General features: G+C 34.9%; 1 protein-coding gene across 3 annotated transcripts in view; it reads right to left on the reverse strand.

The window, feature by feature from the left end:
• The window catches only part of PCSK5 (proprotein convertase subtilisin/kexin type 5), a 594760-nt gene that overhangs the window by 191144 nt on the left and 379127 nt on the right, over positions 1-24489 (reverse strand). For all 3 annotated transcript variants that reach the window (XM_074206682.1, XM_074206681.1, XM_074206683.1), the window contains exons 13-15: positions 11970-12106; positions 5705-5848; positions 1020-1122 (exon numbers count right to left, since the gene is read on the reverse strand). In XM_074206682.1, coding sequence (XP_074062783.1) covers positions 1020-1122; positions 5705-5848; positions 11970-12106 — 384 coding nt within the window. The remainder of the gene's footprint in view (positions 1-1019; positions 1123-5704; positions 5849-11969; positions 12107-24489) is intronic.

The raw sequence follows: 24489 nt of genomic DNA on the forward strand, positions 1-24489 counted from the left end.
TGAATAGAAGAGAAGAAATCTCACCCCTTTGTTCTACATTGCTGTTTAATTCTTGCCTTCAATCAACAAACACTTATTAAGAGCCTACTATGAAGGACCTCTCATGGATATAAGCTAGCTAGAATGTCAAAGGGAATTTGAGTTAACCAGAAATAGATAAAGGAATGTTGTAATTTCAAATTCCAGTTATGTCATTTATAAGTTATTTGATGTCCAGCAAGTTACTTAATCTCTCTAGGCTCATTTTCTTCATCTGGGGATACCTGCACTATCTCTTTCACAAAATTTTTATAAAAATTAAATAAAACAATGTACATGAAGATCTTTGTCAAAATTATATAGTTATAAGCTGATATTATTAATAACATATTGGGAGTTATTGCTTGGGATGAAAAGAGAAGCTGAGAGGAGAAGAGATAATGTGTTTGAATCTAGATATCCTGATATTGCTCAAGAGGGAACAGTGAGTGGGGGGAAAGAATGAAGAGGAATTATACTCTTAGCCTCATTTTTCAGATCTGGAAAATAAGAGCATGTAACTCATAGGGTTGTTGTTAGGATCAAACACACACATGTGTATGTTGTAAACCTTAAGGATCATATATATCTTGATGATAATGATGTCAATGATGAAGATGATTATAATTTCCCTATAATATCTTTGGAAGTTAAGGGGTCAAATGGATAAAGTAAGCCTAGAGTCAGGAAGTCCAGAATTCAAGTTTGGCCTCAGACACTTTTAAGTTGTGTGACCATAGGCAAGTCGCTTGATCTCTATTCATCTTCATCCATTGGAGAAGGAAATGATAAACCACTCTAGTATCTTTGCCAAGAAAACACCATGGACAGCACTGGTGTGCTGTGGCCCCTAGGTTCACAAAGCACTGGACACAATGAACAACAACAGAATCAAGCCTTCCTTTTGAGAGGAAGATAGAAGTGAAATATTTTCAAAATTTTCCATGTGAACAAGCTGAACCAAAGTTTATGAACTGAACAGCATAAACAATGAAACTTACCGTGTATTGTTTTTCAGTTTGTAGTAGTAATGCAGACAATCATTGCAATGGTCTGGCCCAGGTCCATCACATCCTACTTTACTGCACTCAGGGTCACAAGGACCTTTGAGAATCCAAAAAGAAAATAAACAACATATTTTTAGAAAATGATTTTTTTAAAATGAGTTTGTATTTCTATTGCTTTATGTAGATCCCCTAGAAATAAATAAGACTGTTTAGTCAAGAGATGAATTTTTGACTTTCTTGAGAGGACATCTGATGCCTAAGACTATTCCCCTATAGGATAAAAACAAATTACGTTATGCATTGGCCATGAGAGTCAATGTGGTACAGTGGCTACTTTTGGAATCAGGAGGACTTGGGTTCAAGTCTTGTCTCTAAAACATTTAGACTTTTGGTGCCCCAAGTAACTCTCTAGGATTGAAAGTTACAGATGAGTTGCACTCTGTATTAGTAAAAGGAATTTTCATAGCAATGTCACTGGATCAAAAGCACCAACATCAATAACTATTCAGGACATAAAGAATGTAGAAGAGAAGTAAAGCCAGTGTTAGAAGAGAAATACAACTATTGCACAATGCTCATCTCCTTTGAGGTTAGCAAAGCAACACAATAAGCTTCAGTGGTACTGTGGTGAACATAAAATGTTACCATGACATTTGGCACAAACTTATCAGTATCTAGTCTTGGATTACAAAGCAGGAACTTTAGGCACAGATAATATTATTAACAATTATATCCTTGTCCACAGGCTAGTGGGCAAATCAACAAAGGAAAAACTACAAATAAAATTAAAAGTAAGGCAGTGAGTCCAAAACACCTCAAGACTTGGGACTGGCTCTCTATGAATCTACTATGTGTATATATACATACATATACATATATATATATATTGCCTGGCAGTGAATAAAAGAGAACAAACAATGAACAATAGCACTAGGCAGGAAGATGGGAAAGGTTTCATGTCTTTCCTATGGAATTTGAACTACTTCCTGATTGATGGTAAAGAGTCCAAGCTCTTGAAGTAGTGATAGAAAAGTCTGTCTTCTGGCCTCTTTTACTATTGTTTATAATTTGGAATCTTTGACCTTGTGATCTCTAGAGCCCTTCCCAGATCTAAAATTTATAACTCCACAATTCCTACCAGCAATATATCATACCCAATGGAGAGAAAGTAGATCTTAACAGTGATACGCTAAATCGTTTACTTCAAACAAAAATAGGGTTGTAAGAGGAATCTCTCTCTCTCTCTCTCTCTCTCTCTCTCTCTCTCTCTCTCTCTCTCTCTCTCTCTCTCTCTCTCTCTCCCTCCCACCCAGATAACAATGTTCTTACAGAATTGCAAAACTTCTTAGTTGGAAGTAATCACAGAGGCCTCGTAGTCCGAAATTTGTCCAAATACAAATTCTTTCTACAGCACACCCACATAGTCATCCTGTTGTGCTCAAAGACACATGCTCCTCCTATTGAGCAGCACAAACAAGGACATTTGTGATGTATTGTTTTTCAATTTGTACTAGTTATGCAGACAGAACATCTATCTATAATAGACAAGCTATTCCAACTTTTGTAGAGTAGGCCTCTCTGTAATTTCTACTTATTGTTCCTAGTTCTGCCTTTTGGGACCAAAAAGAACAAGTTTAGTCTCTCTCTCTCTCTCTCTCTCTCTCTCTCTCTCTCCCTCTCTCTCTCTCTCTCCAGAGGGACAGTCCCTCAAATACTTGAAGATGACATTATTTACTCTAAGACTCTTCTTTCCTTAGTTACTATGATTGAGCTTCATATGATATAATCTTGAAGTCCATCTACATTCTAGCTGTTTGCTTTTATAAGCTTTCTAGGATATACATGTTCTTCCTAGAATGAAGTAGCCAGAATATAACCACTGAGTTCACAGAGGATTTGTAAGGACAGTCTGAAATTTAGCAAGAATTATAGAATTATGAATATTTACTCTCTTTCATTTTTTTCTTCCCTTCCCCCTTCTTTTTTATTTTCATTTTTTTTTATTTCAGAGGCAATGGGGTTAAGTGACTTGCCCAGGCTCACAGAGCTAGAAATGTCTGAGTTTGAAAATGAACTCAGATCCTCTTTACTCTATCCACTGCATTTCCTAGTTGTCTCAACTATTTTTTAAATTATAAGATGAGTTCTAGATTGAAAGGAAAGTACAGTCATACCTTCCATGTCATAGGAACTAGGGGGGCAGTGTCATTTTGATCTGGAAAATCTTTATAAAATTTTTTGACCCTCCCTTCATAACAGAGAAGAAGTCTGAATTTTTTTCTTTTGCTTGTATGGGGTATTTGCTGTACCTTATTGTAAAATTTGGATTGATATTATATAATACTCTATGTATATTTTATGCATTCCTGAGTTACTAAACTTTTTCTGTGTCATCTGTTGGCCTTCATGTGTCATCTGTGGCTTTTACAAAACTCCCCCAAAATTCCCCACTTAATTTTTTATGCTGACTGGTAATATATCAAAACCACAATGGGCAAAGTCATTGTGAGGAAAGGATACTTGCAGTCATTTATATATATATATATATATATATATATATATATATATATATATATATATATATTAAAGGGCCTAAATAATGTTATACTAATTAATGACTGTAACTGCTTTCCACATGATGCAGTAAATATAATGCTGGAACAAGAGTCAGGAAGACTCATCTTCCTCAGTTCAAATCTGGCTTCAGACAATTGCTGGCTGTGTAACCCTGTTTGCCTCAGTTTCCTCATCTGTAAAATGAGTTGGAAAAGGAAATGGCAAACCACATCAGTATCTTTGCCAATAAAACACTAAATGGGGTAATGAGGAATCAGACATGGCTGAAAAATAACAACTACCTTCCTACAATGTTAAGTCTCACCATTCTAAAACTCTTAAGTATAATGCATGCTATTCCTATTTTTGAAATAGCTTATGGGGACTGATAAATAATATCTTTGTTCTATGGAATTGAATTTCAGCTTAGTTCTCTGTCTCATTGACTTGAAAAGCTTGTAGAGGCAGTGTGATTGAGACAAAGTCTCTGGGATAAGATTAATCGCTAAAGAGATCTATATGAATTCAGGTTAAAAGCCTGAAGCTTGGTTGGCTTCTGAAAAAAAAAAGGAAAAAACCAGATTTAAAATTTAAGCACTAAGGAGACTTTAGAGGAAAATGGTTCCTCCAATGGACATAATTTTTCACCAGATGATTGAAAAAAAATAAGGGAAAAAAAACATTTCTTCATCTTTGTTATGAGAAGTCTGCATAGTAAGTTACTTCAGTACTTTCCCTGAATTGTCCACTCTAATGTCAAAATAACCAGAGCTTAGCTTATATAACTCTTCTTTATGGATTATATGGTTCAGTAAGCTCAGTTCAAGTCCTAAGAAGAAAGAACCAAGAATAACATGATAAAGCAACAGGAAGATATACTTAAGTATAAAGTTATGAAAAATTTCCTAATAATTAGAGCTGCACGCAAGATGAATAGATGTCCTCAATAGTTAGGACAGTACCCTTTATCAGGTTCTTACCAAGGACCATTTGTGGGGATATTAAAAGAATTTTCTTTTCATGTATGATTTGGACAAGATGCCCATTAAAGTTCCTTATGACTTAAATTCCAAGACACTCTGGTCAGTTACAAGAGTTAACATGGAAACTATTCATGAATAGATGATGAAGGAGCTTATCTTTACTTAGTAAACCAACAGTAATCAAAACCATCCTGGAAAGAATAGCACCATAGAACAGACAGGAACATTTAAAATATACCTCATATATTTCTTTGTTATTTTTTTGATAAAGATGTGGGGGAAATCCTCTCTCTTTTTCTACAATAAAGATAATAAAATGGCCCATTGGATTTCTACTTGCATAGGAAAACCACATTGCCAAAAATAGAGAGCTTGGATGATTTAGCCAATTAGGTCCTGATTTAACTCAGTAGGTTTGGGAGCATTATAATCAAAGTTTACAAATTACTCTGAGACAATTCTTGGTGAAACTAGATTTGCAGGGATACCTAAAGATATTAGATTATGAGACATATCAACAAAGGGTTTTTCTCTTAATTCCTACAAGGATATTGGCATGAATTATAAAAAATGTGGTCTTCCCAAGGGTAATGTTAAGTGTGTAATTTAAGAATAGTTCTCTGATGTGAAAAGCTTATTTTCTGTTATGCAACAATTCCTTAATATATATATACAGGCATTCAAAGGAAAAGACATATATAAGTTAAAGTGAATTTGGAACATACTGAGAATTCATGGATCGGTCTTAGATTTTATCCCAAAGGGTACAATGACATCAAATCTTGTAAGAAGCCCAAGTCAGAGTTGATATATATTGTTTACTCAGAAATCAGAGATCCTCATTTTATATCCTACTTTTTTTTAGTTTTTTTTGCAAGGCAAATGGGGTTAAGTGGCTTGCCCAAGGCCCCACAGCTAGGCAATTATTAAGTGTCTGTGGCTGGATTTGAACTAAGGTATACCTGACTCCAGGGCTGGTGTTCTATCTATTGCACCACCTAGCCCCCCCCCCCATCTTCTTTTCTTAACTGTGATCCTAATAATTTTCTCAACTATGATCCTAATAACAATCTGCTCTGGATATGGGATGGGGTATGGTAGATTTGCTCAGTTTTGCTCTATGTACAATTTCTGACTTACCCGCATAATCATCTGTGATGTAGTCTTCTGTAGGGTCCTCCACTCGACTAGAACGTACACGTTCCACTCTGGGAAAGTCATTTGCTGGAGAGTAAGGCTGGATGGATGTTCCATAGAGGACCAAAGACCATTCTTTCAATTTGCCTTGGGAAAAAAAATCACAAAATCAGAGAATCACCAAATAGATTTTTCATCTTTTCTTCTGGCCATTTCAAAAAAAGATGAATAACTTTGGAAAATTAGTTGGAATTTGAGCTTGACATTTCTATGAATCATTGAAATAGTGGCCAGTCTTGAAACTGTGGATATGTGTGTACTCAGGGTAAACTTTCATCATTATGTCTACACTAGGTTTTCCCTACCATGGAGGTAAGCCTTTTTATTTTCAAACAAATATGTATGTATATTTACATATATATATATGTATGTATATATACTCTTACATGCATATATATAAATATAGTTGATCCTCCTACATACCTATCTCCTCCTCTCTTTAATGAATTTTATCCTATCCTTATGTTATATATTATTCTATCTCCTCACCCTGATACCTAAACAAGAACTTGTGTTAGGAAGTAATGTCAACAGATGTGTGCAAGTTATAGAAGTAACTTTTTATAAGGGGCTCATATGCCGTGAATTAGAGTGATTTTCCAAGAAGTATGAGAGTGAAGAGTCAAACCAGTCAATAAGCATTTATTAAATGATTACAATGTGCCAGACACTGGGCTAAGGAGTGAATATTTATATATTCTACAACTGGGAAAATTGGGAAAGCTGAGGGTGGAGAATTCCTTGCATTTAATAGTTCTGAGACATAGTAAGGATAAAGTTGATTAGGTGTCTGATTGAGTTTGTCACCAATATAGTGAGCTCCTGTGAATATAAGGCTAACAGGCTAGTTAAAGAGAGGAGCAAACTACTCCAGGAAAATGGTACAAATTAGAGACTTCATGCCAGTCAATAATGGAATCAGGTCCATGAGTAGCTACTGCATTTCCAGTCTGGATAAGACAGGAAGATACATTATTTAAAAAAAAAAGAAAAAGAACATGGAGGAGAATAGGGAAGTGTAATAGGGGAAGGAGGAGGATGAAGATGAAGGGAATCTAAGATTTAAAATTTCTGGATACCAGATTATGTGCCATCTCAGACAATCCCTGAATTTTAGTGAGGATTTCCTTTTCATAATGCATAAGAAACAATCATAAGAGAAAAAATTTCTATGTCAGTTGAACTACTTATTTTCTAGGTCACTTACTGAACTTTGCCTGACTATCCCCTAACATAAAACTTATCTGGTCATTACAACACACACACACACACACACACACACACACATATACACATATACACACATAAACACACACACACAATCCCAATTAATCTAATTCTGTCAAGTCTTTTCAGGAGAGTCAGATTGAACATTTTAAAAATTAGAACAGACTTGATGTATCACCTTCCTTGACAAAATTTCAAAAAATTTTTCTTCAGGAGAAATCTTTCTTACTTGTTTATTCATTTATATCTTGGTTTTATTGAAGTCCTTTGGTTCAAAAATAGTTTTTTGGCAAGAAGTATTATAAAAGGGACTTGCCATTGATTAGTATTCAATGATGAACTAAATATGAACTAAATAAGATGAAATAGCAGAAAGATAGTAAATGTCTTGGGCCATGCGCCTTTCATGAAACATAACATTTGCCTAAATACTGTGAAAATTAAAGCATTTAAGTTGATCCAAACTACTGCATATAAAGAACTGCGAGTGTGAGCTCTCCTCTGGCAATGTTTACCCAAGTGAAAACTTGGGAACCTAAAGAAAGTGTATTTTTAGGAGTATAGAATGCTGAACTTCTAAGAATAAATAGTGAAAAAAAGATAGTCAATAAGCATTTATTAATTGCTTACAATATGTCAGATGCTATGTTAAGCCCAGGGAATACAAAGAAAGGTAAAAAACATTCTTCTGCTTTTAAGCATGCCACTTATTAAATACTCTTTATTTTCCTATAGGGTGGTAGAGTGAAAAGAGCACTAAACATGGGATCCTGGGTTCAAATCCCCCTTCCAGAATTTACTAGTAATGTGACCATGGAACTGTCATTTGTCTTTCTGGATCACAGTTTCTTCAGTTTAACTGTATTATAATAATATGAGTTCACTTGAATATTGAGAGGAAAGTATTTAATACAAATTAGAACTATTATTTTTATTGCTATTATTTTTTCACTTTACCTGTTCCTCTTTTGAAGCCCCCTTGCTATCAGATGACTTTTTAAAGTCTATAGAACATCCAGAATTCCCAAGTACTCTCCAGGTTTAGTCTCTCACTTTTGTCATGTAACCCATATAATTTGTACTTAAGCGATGAAAAGTATTACTGAGAGATTGCAAGAAACTGATAAATAGATTGCTTTTATTCTTAAATGGTGGTATAAACCAGAGTAAGTTTCTTATTCATTTCATTCACCAAGCTCAGTAAAAGGACAGGAAGATGGGATAATGGGGCTGTTTGTTTTCCTACCTATCAACCACACTGAGATCTATTTCTTCTGTGTTAGTTCACAGCATCTCTGATAACCTCCCTCTAAGTTCTTTGGTGAGCACTGCTGCCTGATATATCTTGTTTCTTTCCCTTATGCTATTCCTTAAGTGCATAACAGACAAAACAGAACTGCGCTTGTCTTGTCATTCAACTCCATTTCCTCTCTTTGGGGTACTTTATAGGATATTATTTTGAGATTTGTAACCAGTACTATGATTTTCATTGAACTACTATCATGTTGGGGACTTCATTTTTCTCCCACTCTGGAAACAAATAGCCATGGGAATGGAGAAGGAGACAGGAGAGTCCATTACTGAAGAAGGGACATTCTGTTAAGCAATTGCTGTTCAAATAAGGAATGAGAAAATCTATGCAACTTGCCAGTATATAAATGTCATTTGCCTCCAGGGCAGCTTTAATGTGTAAAATGAAAATGCTTCACAAAACATATATTTTAATAATGGATAAACACAAATTCCAAATGGGGGCCAGCAACATTTCTATTCTGGACTGATTCCTCTATTTAATTTGGCCTGGAAGAACTCTATATTTCCAACCAAGCACCCAATAAAGATTTTCTTCTTCTTAAAGGTAGAAATCTATACTCCAAAGAAGTATCTACAGAAATGTAGTAGGTGTAGTAGTTTTTTCCCCTCTTATTAAAATCACTCTATCAAGAAGTATAAAATCTCTAAATATCATAGGATTTAGGGGCTATTGCACATCAACTATTAATAGCCATATGTTAATACTGCCTTAGTAAGGAAAAAAGCAAAAAAGAAAACTATACTGTTTGGAGTTAATGGGTAATAGGGTTGACAATTGAACTTTACCTTTGTGTGCCTGAAGTCAAAATAGAATCGATTTCATTTATATAGCTCTTTAAAAAACATTTCACAAAGCACTTTTCTTTTTTTTTCTAATCATGAGATTAGGACATAGCACAGTGTCTGTTACATAGTAGGCACTTCCTTAAAAATTTGTTTGATTGAGGTCAATTTTGCCAATATCATTTAGTTCTGTTTTTATAGATAAGTGAAAAGGTTCATCATTCTAGTGACTTGCAGGGTCTTGAAGCTAGTAAATGATTATGTCACTTTAATAAAATCTTCAATCTAACAACTAAAGAACTAAATATCTGTTATGTAAGGTACCGGTGATTTAAAGAGCTTATCTTCTACTATGGTAGCATAGTGGTGACTATAGGGATTGCACCACAGAAATATGTCAAATTATACATGATAATCTGAATAGGGGAAAGCTGTAAATCAATATTTATTAAACATTATCATGTGTCCAAGTCTGAGGATCCAAAGAAAAGCAAAAATATATTCCCTGCCCTCAAGAACTGTACAGTCTAATGGAGGAGACAACATGGAATAGCTAGGTGACTAGAGTTTTACCAGGCATCCCACTAGTTCGGTAGAGTTCTGTACAGCAACAACTCAGAGGAATAGCAAAGTCATAGGAAGTGCTTCAGGAGTCTCAGAGCCTATTCAATAAAGTATATAGAGCTGTGACTCTAATCTTCAAGGATCTCTAGTATGTGACTCCTACTTCTTTGACTAGTCTTATTTCAGAATCTTCCCTTTCATAAAAATTCTATTCTCTCCTGTCTACATTTGCTCACCTCATACCCCATGCCAAGAATTGAACTTTCTCTCTTTTCTACCTTTATCCCCTAACCTATCTATGGCTGTTGTAACTGAATCAGAAACTTGAATCCAGGTCTTTTGATTCAACTCTCTATTGAGCCACTATCATGTTATGGACTTCATTTCCCCCCCCACTATGGAAGCAAATAGCCATGGGAATGGAGAAGGAGACAGGAGAGTCCATTACTGAAGAAGGGACATTCTGAACACTGTAGTCAACCTGCTATGTACATGAAAACTATAGTCATTATTTCTTACTCTATGGAAGGGAAGTATGTTGAGATTCATGGGTCAAATAAAAGAGATTTCCTTGAGGGAGGGGATGAGGTCTTGGATATTGAGAGGTAATATAGTAAAGCTGATACAAAGCTATACTTGGAAGACAGGAAAACTTGTCTTCACATACTACCTCTGATAGCTACCAGTCATGTGATCCTGGGCAAGTGACATTTTTTTCTGAGCATCTCAGTTTCTTCATCTATAAAATGGGGCTGATAACAGCAATTACAGTGTCTACCTCATAGGATTTCTGAATAGCTTAAATGAGGTATACTGAAATGTAATGTACTTGTCAAGCTTCAAGCAATATAGAAATTACTACTACTACTATTATTATTATTATTATTATTATTACTATTACTATTACTTTGTTGAATTTTGCACCATTACAATGCCAGGCATGTAATAAGCCTTCAATGTACTCTGTTTGCCTGACAATTGTCACTTAGCTAGGGACCCTTTCTTAATTATCTAAGCATCAGCCAATTTTAAAATATCTATTATGATGAAGTATAGTGGTACAATGGAAAGGGTCTTTGATCTAGAATTGCAGACCTTGAGTTCAAATCTTATGCCTCACCTTTATTACTTATGATATATTAGGCAAGCTGCCTTAATCTCATTGCTTCTCAATCCTTCATCTATAAAATGAGTGTTAGAATTTATAATATTGTAAGGTTCTTCTCCCTCCAACTAGTCATCTTAAATGTCACCACTGTGTTCTGTGTAGGAGTCTTTACCCCCCACAAAACTTCAGGTAGCTGAGTCTAGTTTTCCTTCAAAACATGGAAGATGAGATCTGTGATCTGTACTTTTTTGAAGGATCAGATAATGGGTAATGGCAATATGGATTGACTCAGAGTTGCTTCTTCCCTGGATGACTATATGAAGAATGGATAAGATATTTGCCAATATAAGTTTACTTGTGACCTGATTGCAGAATGGTTGAAAAAACCATGATGGTGGGTGAATAGAGCATAGGAATGTGTATTAGTCTGTGAGACATGACCAGAACTGACTTTTACATTTTTTTAAATTTTTCCAACTATATGCAATGATACTTTCAACAATAAATTTTTAAAAATTGTATCCCATGTTGAAGTTGTATCAGGACTTACTTTATTCTATAAATTAATATCCCATGTTAGTGTGAAGACTGTTTGCCCAGTATCATCAGAGGGGCTTGAGTCATCCTGAAAAAGCCTTTGTTCTCATGGACATTCCCATGCTCCATGCATTGAAAAGGTTTTCCTACTTTCTTGGTTTTCAGGTTCATGTCACTCAAGAAAGAGGAGAATATCATCATTCATGCTCTCTACTGTGAACTCATTTAGTTGATATAGGAAAAATTCAATACCTTGCTTAAGTTCACAAATATAATTTATTAGGAACTCAAGGTGGAGTCACCTAAAGAAACTAATTTCCTTCCATCAATCATGTAAAGAAGTGAAGATCAGACATTTTAGTTTCTTTGTCTTTTCCCTATGAAACAAAAGGCAGATTTTGTTGGGGTAAAGGAGATAGTAGCTCACACTCTGCTGTGGGTCTGTTCTCACTACTACTGACTTTCTTAAATTGTGAGTTCCTAGTGGGCAGTTTCTGCATCTACCTAATTTACAGCCAAGCTCAGCTTGATGGTAAATATTTTGTACCCTACCTTATTTTTGATGATGGTAAGATAAGAGTCAATGTGATGGCTATTACAAACCAGAATACCATTTCATGTTCTTCCAATTCAGAAAGCAAGATTAGGAGGAAATTAGTGAAGACAGGTTCCTACCTGGGGTCTTGAAGTTCCTCAGCTGAGATGGAGTATCATAAACTTCCAGCACCCAGTCACCAGCTGCTTTTTCTCCCCAGCAATGGATGGTCATAAACTCCCAATTTTTGAATCCTTCCATAGAATGATCAAATAACCTAGAATAGAATCACCAAACATTTAAAATTATATTAGTTTTAAAAACTGTTGATGTATATCATCAATATTATTCTATCTGTAATTATCAGTACTCTTTACTGATACATGGAGAAACTTTATCCCTTCGAGAAAGGGCACCATCTCATAAATGGTACTAGTAGAGGATAAGGGTTAATCCTCATGCCATTGGTAAAGGGGCTCAGAGCTAAATGTTTATGGGAAGTTTTCCAGGCCAACATCAAGGAAAAATCAATGCAGTTTTAGGATGATGAATAAACGCAGACGAATGGTAAGTAGGCCTAATCAAGTATCTACCCACTAACCTCCTCCCTTCTCAGATTATGAAAAGATGCTTGTTCACCATGGCCAAAAGTGAAAGCTCTTAGTATCATAGATGAAGAAAATTTCATTCTATCAATGGTGTGCTGGAGGCTGATATGAAAGACACCCATATTTGAATGGAAAAACCATTTAATTTGGAGTTAGATGCCTAGGATTAAATTCTGTCTTAGATAATCATTACCTGTGTGACCCTGGGCAAGTTATTTAACCTCTCTATGCCTTAGTTTCCTTAGGAGTAAAATGAGAAAATTAGCTCAGTTGGTTTTCAAGGTTCCATCCCAATCTGAAATTATATTCCTATAACATAAGATCTTTGTTAATATAAAAAGAGAACTATCCAAGTAAATCAACCAGGATCTTCAAGGAATGAATGTTGGCAGTGTTTCTGTTATTAAAAGTCATAGTTTCCAGAGGAGAGCAATGAAACAGAAAAATAAGTCTTGGCTATTTATCTATATTGACTTTGAAAGAAAGAGAAAAGGAAGTGATAGGATGAATTAAATTTCAAATTTTTTTGTTTTTTTGCAGGGCAGTGGGGTTAAGTGGTTTGCCCCAGGCCACACAGCTAGGTAATTATTAAGTGTCTGAAGCTGGATTTGAACTCAAGTCCTCCTGACTCCAGGGAAGGCACTCTATCCACTGTGCCATCTAGCTGCCCTCTTCAGGTTCAATTTAACAAACATTTTTTTAAGCTGTTGATAATGCTTTGAATACAAAAACAAATATAATACATTTGGGGTTTCAAGAAGTTTTCATTCAAGTAGAAAGACTAGATTCTGCTAGATAAAGAGTTCTTCATTGGATAAAATATCCTATTTCAGTGAAGACTATATGAATTAGAATACTTTGTATTCTGTCCATGGGGGCTAAGTCCTGGGAATATGCTAGCAAACATTAAAAAAAAAAGCTCTCTGTAATAAAAAAAAATTACACATGACACAGTTTTAAATTTAATCTGCATTATTAACATTTTCTCCATTACTTCCTTAAGTTTAGACAATTTAAAAAAATAGCAAATCAAATCCTGATTTGTAACATTTGCCAGTTTCCAAGGTACAAATACTCACACTGAAAATTGAACAATTAGCTCTTAGAGCTGGTTCCAGCACACCACTGGAACTATATCCTAACTACATATTCATGTTTTCTACTTGATTTAATTTTTGTGCAAATAAAAAATATATTTTACTTGCAACAAATTTAAATGAACTTTTCCTAGGGAAGGGGAAAGGATCTTATTTCCCCCCAAAGCAAGTAAAAGTAGTTTTATTTTTAAATTAAAAAATTAAGTTCATAACATTAAAAGGAATTTCTCTGTTACATAGCATAAAATTACTATGACCTAGAGGGAAGAAAAAACTCAGTAAGGCTGATGATAGAGTAGAGGATTAAGGATAAATGAACCTTTGGCATATCAAGCTTCAAGGACTAACTTGAAATAATGTCCAAATTTTTGATAGCACAGTTTGGAGACTAATTGGCAGATGGAGATTTGATTTTCCTAATAGTATTATGGTAATTGAATTATGGAAGACCAGAGTGAAAAAGCAGAAACTTAGGTCTAAATCAGAATTCTGAATGAGGGGCTTACTTTATTAAGTTCTTGAAATCCAACACTGACCTAGGGGAATTGACTTTAGAGTTTACTACCTTGAAATAGAATTGACTAACAAGAATTTGGTAGGGCGTGAAAGAGTATATACTTTATTCTACAAGTCACCCCATAAAGAGTTAGATTTTCTTCCTGCCTGAACTATTTCGTGGTTGTAACTTAGACACCTTTGCAGACTTCCATCCAACAACTCCTTCAGGTCATGGAGAAGTCACTCAATACATCGAAGCAATAACTTACTGAATGCAACCTTTCCAAGTGTCTAATGTACACTCTGGGAGCAGCTGAGGTAATGGTAAAGTTTGGCTTAGTGCCTCATCCCTCAAAACTACAAAGGAGACTCCTTGAGGCGGCTATCATATGCTGGCCACACTTCTATTTTTGCAACTACGGCCAAATCTTGATTATTCAGGGGTCAGTTGTCCAATCTGTAGTTTAACTGACCCCATATTTCTTCTCTTTCAAATTTTTCCTTCCCACCTGACTGCCTTCATCTTAGTCATTTTTGCTATTCTCAAGCAACTGCAAGAATTTATACTGGAGATCTGACACTTCTAAATTCAACTTAAACCTGGCAGGAGTGGGATGGGGATGGGGAAAAAGAAAACAAAAACATTTTTAGAATTCTAACAAACGTCTCAGACTTCCGAATGCAAACAGACCTTGTCTACTAGGTCAGGAAGCAATGAATTATATAAGCCTCCTCATTTTGGCAGCCAGAGTTTGAATGTGGATATAAAGTAGGGAAAGCAAATCTCAAAGTGTCAATATTGTTATATATTCAAAGGTTTGATGGTGGAAAAGGTTGATGCTAATTTCTTTGGTTATCTGAGAATTTAGACCTCTGAAATTCACCCTGTTTCCCAAATCATAAGCATGTTGGTCAGATACAAAATCTATCTTTATAATATTTACTTGTAATTTGGACACAGTATCATGATCTACTTCCTCTTTATGAAATTATGGATTGTTAGCACTATAGACAGTTAGATGAACTAGTATGTAATGGAGAACAGGATTCTAGAATTTTTTTTTTGGAAATACAGAAGAAAAAAAAAACAAACCCAGACACAGTAAGAAGAAAATCAATGAAATGAGCCCCCCCGTGTTAACTATTGTAGGATCAAAATTTTAAGTTTAAACTAACAAAAATAATCTATGCCATAAATTCCCAAAGCCATTCAACATATTCCCAGATTTTAACTATAGATTTAGCAACCATTTGCTAATTTTTTTAAAGTAGTCTTCACTTCTGAATGTTGGCAGTGTTTCTGTTATTAAAAGTTTCTGTTATTAAAAGTTCTGTTATTAAAAGTAAGTTACATATCAGTGTCAGGAGACTACCAGGGTTGAGAAGGGGAGGGGAGAAGTTTCAATAGGAAATACAAGCAAGAAAGGAAGTAGATTTAAGAGAGATGGCTTCACAGCCAGAACGACTAAGGCCTAAGTCCAGCCTCTAACAATTTTTTCTTTTTTTGTTTTAAATTTATTTAAGGCAATGGTGTTAAGTGACTTGCCCAAGGTCACATAGCAAGGTGTCTGAGCCCACATTTGTACTCAGGTCCTCCTGATTCCTTGGCCAGTACTCTAACCACTGTGCTACCTAGCTGCCCCTGCAGCCTCTAACATTTAACTTGTTTGATAGCCCTGGACAAGCTCCTTAACCAGTCAGTGACAGTGTTGTCAAATCAAATAGAAATGGAGACCATATTAATCTATTCATAAATATCTTTGTGGACCATATATTTATTTAACTTGAAAATATAATGTTATCTAAATTTTATTGTATTTTTATTTTTTATATTAAATATTTCCCGATTACATTTTCTAAAAAAAATATTTATTTAAGGCAATAGAGTCAAGTGACTTGCCCAGGGTCACACAGTCTGAGGCCAAATTTAAACTCAGGTCCTCCTGACTCCAGAGCCTATGCTCTATCCAGTGTGCCACCTAGCTGCTTCCTTCAATTAAAATTTAATCTTGTTTGAGTTGTAGTCAGGAGTGTTAGGTGTTTGACACTTCTCTAAGGAAATCACTAAGACTACAAATTGCAGAGAAAGTTATCAAGTTTCATTTGTAAATGATTTCCTTCTTTTGGAGTTCTCTATGCTGATAAATTTATAGGTCTAATCCCCTCTCTTCTCACTCCCCAGTGCCCCCCCCCCCAATTAAAAGCATGGGCAAAGAATCAGACAATGTTTTATACAAATAGAGATATTTTATCTCAAATTATCCAAATTACCATACAAGTATAGGGCTATGCCAATCAAATGGATATTCTATATAATTATGTAAAATAACAAAATTCTTTTGGAAAGATAAAGGGTTAAATATATCAAGTGATATACTGAAAAAGGAGGAAGAGAAAGAAAGTCATTGTCAAAACTATTTGGTATTGAATTAAAAAAATATAAAAATAGGTCAATGGAACAGACCAAAAAAGCAAGACCTCTAACTACATGTGCAGCGTACTTTCTTAAATCAAAGAACATAAACTATTGAGGGATACACTGACAAAAAAAAATGCTGGTAAAGTTGAAAAGCAGTGTGAGAAAAATATTTCTAGATTCTAGATCTTACACAGTGTACAATAAATTCCAAATAATTGTTCAAATATAAAAAGGTATAAAATTATTGAAGAAGAGATAGTTGTTGGATTTTTTTACAATTATGAATAGGGGAAAATTGTACTTTGGGCATGGAATAAAAAAGACTTTAAAATGAAATATATAGTTTAAATTATATAAAATATAAATTTTTTTAGCAGAAATAAAATTAACTTAGCCAGAACCAGAAGAAAAGATACATTTTGGGGAAAATATCTTTTCATTGATATCTGACAAAAAGTCTTCCATCCAAAATCTATAGAAAATATATAAAATCAAGAGTCATTGCTCAGTAAGCTGGAGGTACAAGTACATGAGCAAATAGTTTTCAAAAGAAATAAAAGTCATAAATAATCATCTGAAAAATTCAAAATCAATAATAATCAGTTAAATACAAATTAAAACAGCATGATGGCAAAAGCTAGTAAAAGTTAATAAAAGATATGAAAATTAAATTTTTTAAAAGATATGAAAATATACTCCATTAATTCCAAACTATCTAGTATCAGATATTTGCCTCCTGCCAGTCTGAAACTTTTTTCTCCGTCTCCTTTCCTGCCCTCTTTGCTTGTTTTTAAATCTGTCTATCTATTCATCATTTTTTTTCTCTTGGTGATCTTATCAATTTCCATAGCTTCAATTAATAACTATGTATATGATTTCCAGATTTACATATCCAAATCTCATTTCTCTCATGATCTATGTGTATTATCAGCTTCCTTTACTTGAATGTTCCATACATCCATATTTCTGCCCCCAGGTTCCCTATTTCTACCAAGAGCACCACCTCCACCTATTCTTTTTTCATCCCTAGTAACTCAAGTGCCCAATCTTGGAGTCATATTTATATTTTCATTTTCCTTCATTCCTCATATGTAATCAGCTGTTAAGTCCTGTTGATTCTACTTCTACAATATTTCTCATATGCAGCCCCATTTCTCTATTCATGCAGGTATGACCATTGTTTAAGCTCTGATCACTTCTCATCCAGATATTTCAGCAATCTTAATTAGTATACCTTCTTCCAGAGACTTCTACTCTTCAATCCTTCCTCCAACCAGATACAAAAATGATATTCCTAAAATGCAAGTTTGGTCAAGTCATTTCCCTAGTCAGCAAGGTTCACAGGGAATCCAATGCCTTTAGGTTTAAATGTAAAATAGACTTCTACATTACATATTGGTACTGAAAGTCCTGTCACAAAAGTTAGTTTAGAAGGAGGGAAATCTGATCACATGAAGCAAAATGAGATCTTTTTCTAGACTCTGTGGGGACTAGACTATTGTGGAGTGGTTCTGGGAGAAAGCTTCCCCTGGATCCCAAACCCCATGGGAGATCATTTGAAAATGAACTGGGGCTCAGTGGGGAGAGGCTGAGACTTTCTACATCACCTCTGCTTTCAGACTAGGATCTTACCAAGGATGGGAGAAACTGAGGTCACAGGTATAAATCCAAGTTCTTTTCTTTTTTTTTGCAAGGTAGTGGGGTTAAGTGGCTTGCCCAAGGCCACACAGTTAGGTAATTATTAAGTGTCTGAGGCTGAATTTGAACTCAGGTACTCCTGACTCCAGGGCTGGTGCTCTGTCCACTGCGCCACCTAGCCACCCCCAACTCCCAGTTCTTAACAGTTATTATCCATGTATATTAAATAATAATAAATAATAAATAAAATAAATAATTTTAGAGAAGGGGTTATCCATTTCTACCAAGTGCCAACCAGTTGCTACTGTTAGTAAGGCAAGTCAGCCTAGCTGAAGCAGCAGGGTGCCCTGAGGGAAAGAGGGGAGGTAATGTGTGCAAGGCAAGTCAAAACGCAGCTACCATCTTCATATTCCTTTTTTTTAAATTTAAGGTAATGGGGTTAAGTGACTTGCCCAAGGTCACACAACTAGGCAATTATTATGTGCCTGAGGCTAGATTTGAACTCAGGTACTCCTGACACCGGGGCCAGTGCCCTATCTACTTTGCCACTGAGCTGTCCCCTATCTTTATATTCTGAAGGAGACAGGCTAGGATACTGAACCCAAGAAAACTGTCAAATCATCCTTCATCAGAAACTGGTGCCATTTTATCAGGGAAATGACATTAAATATGAGACATTAACATCTTCTTTGCCACTGCATCCTGGAGACTGCAGGGCCATTGTTCTTTTAAATGTGTTGTCTCCCTTTTGAAATGTGAGCTTATTCAGAAGAGGGACTATCTTTTTCTATTTGTGTCTTCAGTGCTTGGCACAGTGATTTGCACATGATAAGCACTTGGAAGATGATTTATTCTTTAAAAAAATTAAAGCTCCTTATGATATGATTCCAACCTATCTTTTCAAATGGATCTTACATTATTGCCATTCACACACACTCAATGATTCAGGCAAATTTGCTGACTTGCTGACTTGCCATAAATAAGTCTCTGAGTCTTTTCCAAATCCAGGCATTCCCTATGCCTAGATGGCTCTCCATCCTCATCTTTGCATCCTAAAATCCCTAATTTTCTTAAAAAACATAACTCTAGTGTCACCTCCTACAGAAGACCTTTTATGATATCCTCAGTTATTAATGTTTTTCTTCTAACCCTGAAATTATTTAGGTTTTACTTTGTTTTTATTTGTCTTTATACATGCTGATTTTTCCTAATTGGAACCTTGAAGGCTATAATGAATTTATTTTTCTCATTCTATTGACAACACCTACCACAAAATCTAGCATTATGGTTTTTCTAGAGAAGTTGTGTCAAGAACTGGTAGAAACATCAGTTGAATCAATTGATACTCTGGAAAACAAGAACTCTGAGGAAAATTACTAAAGAGATGGTACCCTTTCATGGTAAGATCACTATCCTAAGGCCCTACTCTTAGGATACATGGGGCTAGTTTTTCCTTAAAAAGTATTGAAACCATCCTTGAGATTAAATTGGCTCAGAGGACTAAGTATTAGGTCTTTGATATAAATTTCTATTGGCTATGTTGTGATTTTTCCTTCAATCTGGATGAAGACCAAAGACATCAGGAGGATGATGTCTTGACTTGCAGGTGAAGTAGATATAATTGAGGCAAGGCTGTGCAAAGTCATCAGCTTCTCTCATCCAGGGTCATCTGAGTCCAGTGGCAAGACAGGACAGAAAGCTTGGAGATGACTCCCAGATGCATTGGGAGACCTTGGTCTTTTGGAGCTCAGGTACTTTTTCAGGTCTTAGTTTGTCTGAAGCAATTTCCACTCAGTTATTTTAGGCTAGGTAAGAAATAAAGCAAAAGATGGCCTAATTTGTCTATTCTCGCCCCCCCCCCCAAAAAAAAACCCAAAGGGGAAGATCTTCAGGGTTCCTGGTCAGAACAGAAACTATTGCTATGTACACTGATTCTGAGGCAACAAAACCCAAACAATGACCAAGTGAAGATCTATTAAGTTTTCTAGTAACCTAGATATAGCACCAGCAATCAAAAGAACAAAACAAAAAGCATGAAGAAGCAGACTCTCCTCCTTTAGGTTTCTGTCTAAAAATTATTATGTGCAAAGCAAGGACTGAGAAGTCATGTTCAATTAAATCCATTCTATATCTCCTGCAAAATGTCCTTTTCTTGCTAAATGGTCTATGAGTATTTCATTTTATTCAAATCTTGAATCTGAACTGCCAGACTAGCCTGAGTCAGGCTGGTATATCTTAGATCCAGATACTGGATTGGTGAGGAACTTAAATGATCAAAAATATTCAGAATAATCTTATTCATGAACACAAAAGATTAGGAATGAAAAAAATTAACTTACCTAAAGATGGGGGAATACTTGAAAAATATGACATATAAACGACTATTTTAACAATGTAAGATATAAGAAATAAGAAGAATTCAGACAAAAATGAAGAACCTTGTGTAATAGGATACAGGATAAAGAAAACAGAGCCAAAGGTATGTTATATAAAATGGCAAATACAATCAACAGAGAGTCTATAAAACTTTTGTCAAAAACAATGGTCAATGTTAACACTAGCTTGACCAAATAAAGAATAAAACTTCTCATCTTTCTGTGAATAACCAATAACTAACATTTTTTGGGGGGAGGGAATGGACTTTGTTTCAGTGTTTATTAGGAAGTGTCTATAATGCCAAAACAAGAAGAAAAGTAGTGACTACTATGACTGAATAAGACTTGAAAATTCATGCTACAATTATTTTTACTTCTTTTATTGTAGAAGTCTTTGGATTTATAGAAAATACTAGATGTAGCCTAGCTGGATTTTTATCAAGGAATTTGATAAAATCTCTCCTAATAATTATGGACAAGGAGAGTTACAAGGTGAAATTGAAAGAAAAAAACTAGTAAGGATTGGAAATGAAAGGAAACTAAAACTCCTTCACACCTTTAGATTCTGTGAATTGGAGTCATAGAGTGGCCATTAAGGGATGACTTCAACCCAGAGGGGAGTCTATAATAAATGTGCTTCAGTCCTTAGCCCTATTATTTTGCATATATCTCATGACTCAGATGAATGCATAGAAGACATGCTTATTATATTTTTCATGTAATACCAAGCTTATATATTAAGTTACAAAATCAAGCCCTTAAACAATCTCAAGAGATTAGAAAGATAGGCAGATCTATTAAGAGGATACCTAAAATAAATGTACATAAAATTCTACATTTGTGTTCGAAATTAAATTCACAAGTTCACAATAAAGAAGAAACAGGTAAGATAATTATTGAGACTAAAATTGGGACTTTTGTAGATTACAAATTCAAAATGTTATAGGATAATGTAATTTTAGGAAACATTCAAAGACGTAGTGTCTTCAACTAGAAAGGCTAATGTTTCCCTACTTGTAGTGAGCTCCCCATTGATAAGAAGGATAAATAAACGTTAACCTAAGAGCAGCTAAGTGCAGTGGATAGAGTACCAGCTCTGGAGTCAGGAGGACTTGAGTTCAAATGTGACCTCAGACACTTAATAATTGCCTATCTGTGTGACCTTATATATTAAGTTACAAAAACAAGCCCTTAAACAATCTCAAAAGATTAGAAAGATAGGCAGATTATTAAGAGGGTACCTAAAATAAACCTACATAAAATTCTACATTTGTATTCAAAATTAAATTCACAAGTTCGCAATAAAGAAGAAACAGGCAAGATAATTATTGAGACTAACAAACTAAAAAAAAACAAACCTAAAAAGCCATCAACCTAGTCAGGTCACATCTAGAGTACAGTGCTCAGTTTTGGACACTACATGGTAAGAAAGACAATGATGAGCTGGTGTGCTCCCAGAGGAAGGACAGTAGATGGAGGACTAACTCAAAACTATGTCACAAAAGATAAGTAGAAGGTCCTGTGAATAAATCAATTTTGGAGGGGTAGAGACATAATTGTCTTCCACTATATGATTGGTTACCAGAGAGCAGAGTTAGGAGCATTAGGTAAGAGGCTGAAGAGAGGATATTTGTCTCAATATAAGTAGAAACTTCATAATAATGATATATATACATATATATATATATATATATATATATATATATATATAGAGAGAGAGAGAGAGAGAGAGAGAGAGAGGAAGAATAAAATAATGAATAATGTCAAAAAATAGAATGAATGAGTTTTCATCAGTGGGGGATCTTTTGGCACAAGCTGAATGGAGTACATATAGGGATAATTCAGTGGATATCCCTATTCAGGTATGGAATCAGACTGTACAACAATGTTTTCTTCCAAGTCTGAGATTCCATGAATTGTCGATGTCATTAGTTTGAGCACACTAAAATCAATACTAGATTAATTTTATGCCACTGTAACCATTTCCTATTAAATAAACAATGACTAACTCAGTTTCATAATTATATACTCAATGGAATGATCTATGCAAGGGTGACAAAAATGAAACAACTGGTTATCATAGTCTCATCCCTTCTAATAGCTTTCATCTGAGCTACTTTGGAGGAAGTTTGCAATAAAAGACTGTCATGAAATATAGTGCAGCTTTCAGAGGAATGATTTCAGCAAATAATTCATACTATTATTGTAAGAAGTGTTGGTTTTTTAAAAAAAAAAAAGGATCCTGCCAGCTCGTCAAGACAGTAACATTCTTCTGCACTGTTATTATGGTAACTAAAAAACTACAACATTAAAAAAATAAATCCAAGTATGTAGTTTAACGTGATTATTTCCAAATTGGTAAGTAGCAATTTCAGTCTCATCAGTTACTTCTCAAGTGCTATTTATCAATTATGCTCACCATGATATTTGACCGAACTGTTTAGAAGTTTCCGTTCCCCATTCCTATTTAAAGAGGATGTTATATTTCATTCTTTAACCTTCAGGTCAACTGTTGAGGTTTTGCTCCCTTAAGAGGTTCAGTCTTCATACTGTTTACATAAATTCTTTCCTAATGTGGTATTTTAAATATGCTATTAGGTTTCTATTCTTATCTAAATCTAGTCTTTTTATCATGTCATAAACAGAAATAGATTTAATCACAGTGATTTGGGATTTTGGAAAAATACTCAAATGGGTAAATTCTAGGATTTGTAGGTATCTCCATTTTCTGTCTGTTCAGATGAGCTCATTTATTTCAGTCCAGTGTCTCTGTGCCCCTTGGGCATTACTTTCTCCAGAATCTCCAAATGATCTCATCCCTGCTGTGTGTACAGGGTGAATATTTAATATTGACTCCCTGAACATTTATCTACTGCTGTCTGATTTTTGGCACATTTTACCCTAGTTAGATCAATATCAGATTGCAAACTCTTTTGGTAAATCACCATGCTACAACACTGAGCTCTTTGTAAATGCTTTTTGATGATTATGAAGATATAGAAATAGTGACTAGACTTGTGATTTAATTGATCTTGTGAACTCCCAGGTGAACAATATAGATTGGCAACATCCTGGAAGCTGAAAAATTGACTTGCCCTATCAGCTATGTCAGGGGCAGGATTTGAACCCAGGACTTCCCTGTTCTGAGGTCAGTTCTCTATCCATTACTGTACAGCTTTCTTTTTTGAGATTATGAAAGCTGTTTCAAAGATGAAAAGAGAGGAGGGGGGAAAATTTCCCAAGTTTTGCAAAGATCCATATAGTGCTTTGAACACTGTTGCTGGTTCAGTAGTGTGGAACACTTCATGATCCCATTTGGGGTTTTCTAGGCAGAGACACTGGAGTATTTTTCATTTCTCAAACTCATTTTATAGATGAGGAAACTGAGGCAAACAGGATTAAGTAATTTACCCTGGGATCACTCAGCTGATAAGTGACTGAAGCTGCATTTGAATTCAAAAAGATGAGATTGCTTGACTTCATGTCAAGTCCTCTATGCATTATGGTGCCACCTAGCTATTCAACCTTTAAACATGAGGATGTGAAAATTTGGGAACCTTCTCCTTATGCCTCTTAGAATTCCTATTTTTCTTTAAGACTCAGCTCAAATATCACCTTGCACAATCTTCCTGATCTTCCTAGGAGCTAGAACCCTAACCCTAAACCATTATATGTTTTATATCTAGGTGAATATATTTTAAATGTTTTAAATCTATGTGAATATACATGCCCACTTATAATTAAATAGGAATTCTATATTATATATAAAATATATATTACATGCATTACATATTATATCATACATAATGATATAAATTATCAATAAACATTTATTAGAGGTCTTACATGTGCTAGCTATTGTGTTAAATCTCAGATGATGATATTTGTCTTTCATTCTAGAAGAAGACCATGATATCAGGGAGGTGATGCCATGACAAGCACATGAACTGGATTTGAGTAAAGAGGTACTGTGCTAAGCCACTAGCCTCACTTTCTTTCCCAGTGCCATCAGAGTCCAGTGGCCA

This window comes from Macrotis lagotis, chromosome X (genome assembly GCF_037893015.1).
Source record: "Macrotis lagotis isolate mMagLag1 chromosome X, bilby.v1.9.chrom.fasta, whole genome shotgun sequence".
NCBI classification, from domain to species: Eukaryota; Metazoa; Chordata; class Mammalia; order Peramelemorphia; family Peramelidae; genus Macrotis; species Macrotis lagotis.